The sequence below is a fragment of the Pundamilia nyererei genome, unplaced genomic scaffold (assembly GCF_000239375.1).
Source record: "Pundamilia nyererei isolate P.nyererei 1_Seehausen unplaced genomic scaffold, PunNye1.0 scaffold00350, whole genome shotgun sequence".
NCBI lineage: Eukaryota > Metazoa > Chordata > Actinopteri > Cichliformes > Cichlidae > Pundamilia > Pundamilia nyererei.
Genome location: NW_005187751.1, coordinates 262643 through 267005, shown reverse-complemented (window position 1 = coordinate 267005; position 4363 = coordinate 262643). Strand labels below are relative to the sequence as shown.

The 4363-nt window shown below is 42.9% G+C and overlaps 1 protein-coding gene across 2 annotated transcripts in view; it reads right to left on the bottom strand.

The window, feature by feature from the left end:
* The window catches only part of LOC102214858 (zinc finger CCCH domain-containing protein 7B-like), a 16634-nt gene extending 12581 nt beyond the window's left edge, over positions 1–4053 (bottom strand). Inside the window, exons 1-5 of one of the 2 annotated variants that reach the window (XM_005752261.1) lie at positions 3780–4053; positions 3458–3525; positions 3301–3337; positions 1651–1848; positions 94–252 (exon numbers count right to left, since the gene is read on the bottom strand). In XM_005752261.1, the coding sequence (XP_005752318.1) occupies positions 94–252; positions 1651–1848; positions 3301–3337; positions 3458–3516 (453 nt within the window). In that variant the 5' untranslated portion in view covers positions 3517–3525; positions 3780–4053. The other variant, XM_005752262.1, reaches the window with a different exon arrangement.
* Between the last annotated feature and the right edge of the window lie 310 nt (positions 4054–4363).

Sequence of the window (4363 nt, the reverse complement as noted above, 5' to 3'; positions counted from 1 at the left end):
CAAATATATATCGTGATAAATATTTTTGGCCATATCGCCCTGCTCTATATAAGACTATCAGCATAAACTCTCCCATTTCTGTCCATCCTTCACCTGAGGGTTAATGAGCAGATAGCTGGCGCTGCAATCGTAGGCCTCCTTATACTTTCCAAGCCCCTTCAAACAAAGGGCCTTCTTGTACAGCGCTCTGCGGCTGTCTTTGCACACCTCCAGAGCACTGTTGCAGTCCAGCACACCTTGTTCATACTCCCCCTGTGGAAAACATGAGAGAAACACACAAAAGAAATTAAAGTAATATACCATCAATTCTTTACTTCCTTTTCCCATCTAGCTTTAAGTAAGACTCTACAAGGTGAAGAGATCACAGTCTCTTGGTTTAAACTGTGTGTAGCTGCTATGGAGCACTTCACTGGTATGCAGGTCAAAGGCTCTGCGGCCTTGAATGCAGACAAACACATCTGAATGATTTAGTGATGTTTACATATTAGAGGCAGTAAATCAGAACAGATCTGTTTTTATAAGTGGTTTCATAAATCAAGTGTGAGGGGTGGGAGGTTCAGGATAGCCTCAGTTTTATAGAATGGTAAATCCAAGTTATGCGCTACAGGAAGAATAGCCGCTACAATGGATTTCTACCTTTTCTTCTTAATACCGCTGTAGGCTTTGTTAAAGATTAAATTAGATGTTCCATGCTCCAGTGTTGCTCAAGCATTTGATTTTTGCATTTTTTTCTTCCAAAAACAGGGATAATTTCCACAAAAGTAGACATCAACTAAATCATCTATTATTAGCCTTTGTAATCACACATGCATAGATTTGGCAATATCTGTGCTGGTAAACACTGCTGGGCTTGGCTGGATATTCGTGGACACGTGCATGTCACAGACCTCTGGGCCGCTACAGTAGCATATTCAAGCAGGACAGCCTGAAACCGCCTGGGCATGAATTTTATTGTGTGTTTGGACCATTTGGAGACCTCTGTTGTCCCCTTAATGATGAATTTTGATACCTCAAAAAATATCAACAAAATGCGGTTTGATGATCCCAACCTGGTTAACACATTCACCTAATGTGTGAAAGACTTCCAGTTAAAGACCAGAAGGAGGCATAAACCCAACAAAAAAAGCTGTGTCGAGAAGGACGTCCAGCATGAAATCTAATCCATCTTCTGTGGTGACACTTTGTGAATAGGGGAGCTACTCAAGACAATCCAGCCACCAGCAGAGAACGTAAGTGAGTCTGGAGCACAGTGGAGGAAGAGCCATGGAGTTCATGTTTAAGAATGTTTACAATTGGTTTTTGTTAAAGTAGAAAATATAGATGTTATCAACTAACCACTCAATAGATATTAAAAGCTCAGGTTCAATCAACAATCATTTCAGGTTGATCCACTTTTATGTGGCTCATGCACATTTAGGTGTGGAGGAGAATTCCTCACAAGCGTTTGTTTCAAAATGTCTCAGCTATGGAAAAGAAAAAGAAAAAAACCCTCACTCCCTTACATGGTGAGGTAGATAAGCCTTATATGTATTACACATGCTGCTATACTAGAACTTCATCGTGAGATCTCACAGCATGAGACGTTAACCTGCCCCACTTCATTCCTATACCCAGAACGCTGCACAGACACAAGATCAAACGTTATCTCACCAAACTGTGGTAGGCAGCCGCCCGGTTGACATACAGGCTCTCGAGCAAAGCTTCGGGGATCTTGATCTCCTCCGTTTCAGCGTAGCACGACACATTCAAGCCTTCGCTGAATTCTTTGACAGCCTGCTCGCACTGGCCATCCCTGAAGAAGGCGTTACCCTCATCGAGCAGGTTGCACACTAACTGGGTCAGGAAGTCCTGTGAGGAGCAAAAGAAAAGAAAGGAATAACAAGCTTCTTTTTTTTTTTACCTATGCGGACCTGCGCTAACGTCTTGTAAGTTACATTATGTTTTTAAGGTCCACCTTAATATTGACATGCACGTATTTACATTAAGGGGGTTAGTATAGTATTTTAATACTATTCTAAGCAGGAGTTTAAACTGCATTAAAAAAAATGTTGAATGTGTTTACAATTCATTTGGTTTATGTTAAATCATATATAACTTATTATCACTCTTTCTCATATGTAGAGACATTTCTCCAAAATACATTTCACTTTTCATAGAGTTATGGAGTCACTGTGCAAAAATGGCCCATCGGGAATCAATCTGGGTGCTGCTAATCAAATGTAGCTGATTAACTGGTTTTCAGCAAGTGTGAGCAAATCTATAAAAGCAGACGTTTTGTCAGTTTGCTGGTCTGGATCATTGGACTTCAAAATGCTTTTCCAAACATTTTGAAGTCCATCACTTTGCAGTGAGAAAGATCATTCACAAGCAGGAAAGCTTTAAGATAAATAGTAATCTTCTCAGGAGTGGAAGTCCCGACAACTTCAACCCAAGGTCAGATTGTGCAATGCTCAGAGAAAATACAAAAGCCCCAAGAGTTGCAGCGCAGACGGTTCGCACCTTACATGTTAAAGTTCATGACAGTACAATTAGAAAAAGGTTGAACAACTATGGTTCAGAAGGATCAGAATCACCAGACTGAAGCAAAGTTGTAAAGAAAAGTGGGCCAAAATTCCTCCATAACTGATAAAGTCATACAGAAACCCAGAGCTCCAAGTCATCGCTGCTAAAGGTGGTTCTACAATCATGCTGTGCACTTAGGACTGCACATAACCAAGATTAACTACCAATGGTTCATCGCATACTGCTGCATGTTTTATAGAAAATTACTCTGTTTTCTGAGTGCAGAATTATTATATGAAGAGGACTGGGTTCAACTGAAACCCACAACTATAAACAGGATGTTACACAGCAGACGGATCAACACAACCTACAAGACAGCTGCAGAACTCCACAACTTTGCCTTTAGATTTCTGACACTTGCATGAGATGTAACAGAGACAAAGGTGCACTGTTTAATGGTATTCAAGCTGGAACCCCTGAGTCTACAGGTTTCCCTGTGGGGTTTATGCATTGTTCTGGAGGTGTAGAGTGGGGATGTGGTTTGTTTCTTCATTTAAACAGTCAACGGTCAATAAACGTTAATAGCGAGCAAACATGGACTGAACTGAGTAATGGGGGAAGATTATAAAGAGTCAAAAAAAAAGCTATCCGGCGCTTGATTTTACATAGAGCCAGGAATAGAAAGAAGGAAGGTAGCAAAAAGGACAGAGTGCTTCACACCAAAGCATGCACAGGGCCAGCTGCCCTTTTTATGCACAGGGCATAAAAAGCAAAAGCACATAACAGCATTAGCACTACCTGATAGCCGTCGGGGTCAGGATAGGCCAGGGAAGACCTAGAGCAGAGGAACTTGTTAAAATCGTAATGACACAGCTAGGCTGTGAGGCGTGAGTAACCCAGGGACAGTTTCACTTTCTGTCTGGGTGCGCTCAGATAAAAATTAAAATGATCTTACTGTATAAAAGCCAGAGCTTTGTTTATCTCCTCCTTGCGTTTCTCTCGGCCAGGGTCCATGCTTGTCCACTGGAGTGGGAGACACACAGACAAACGGAGAGGGATTAGGAGGAAATACCAACTTCAGTGACAGTGGCTGTGACAGTGGGTGTATCAGAGCTACTCTTCGATACACCCGCTTCCTTTGAAAGTAGTCGAAAAGAACTGCAAGCCTCTATAAACACTCCCACATTCAGCCTCATTCACCGTTTATCACTGGCGCAAACATCCAGCACGCGAGGCCGTTTGTGAGACCAGCCTGGGCCAGCATCGGACACACCTACCAGTAGAAGAAGAGGAAGCCAGGAAGTTCATTGAGCCGAAGCAAAGTTTAAACGTGTGCCATGCTGTTTCCGGACGAAGACGGAGAGACTTTGACAGGAGCAAACCCCGAGGAGGTTTCGTTTGTAACCGCCCGACACTTCCCTCTCCTCGGATAAGTTTCGATTCTCTGCAGCCTGAGTACATCCAGAAAGCTGCAGACCTCCTCCCCGTTACAGGCTGCAGTCACGTGACACGACAAGCGCCCATGCGTCACAAGCGCGCGGCCAACCAGCGCGCTCAGGTCGTCATCGTGACCCTCGGAGACCTGGCGGCGTTTGTTTAGTGTGGCCTGCGAGGAAGACAGCAGTGCCGTGCTGTTTACATTACAAAAATATTGACTCGATTAATTGGTAGATAAATACAGTGCTGTGCAAAAATTTTGAGCCACCCTTGATTTTGTTTGATTTTGCACAAGCAGTCGGACCTTCTCATTATTTTTTAAGTAATAATAATGGATTGGATTTAAATTTTCAAGGCACGCGCTTTACAATACCACTATTCATTCACTCTCACATTCATACACTGGTGGAGGCAGCTACAGTTG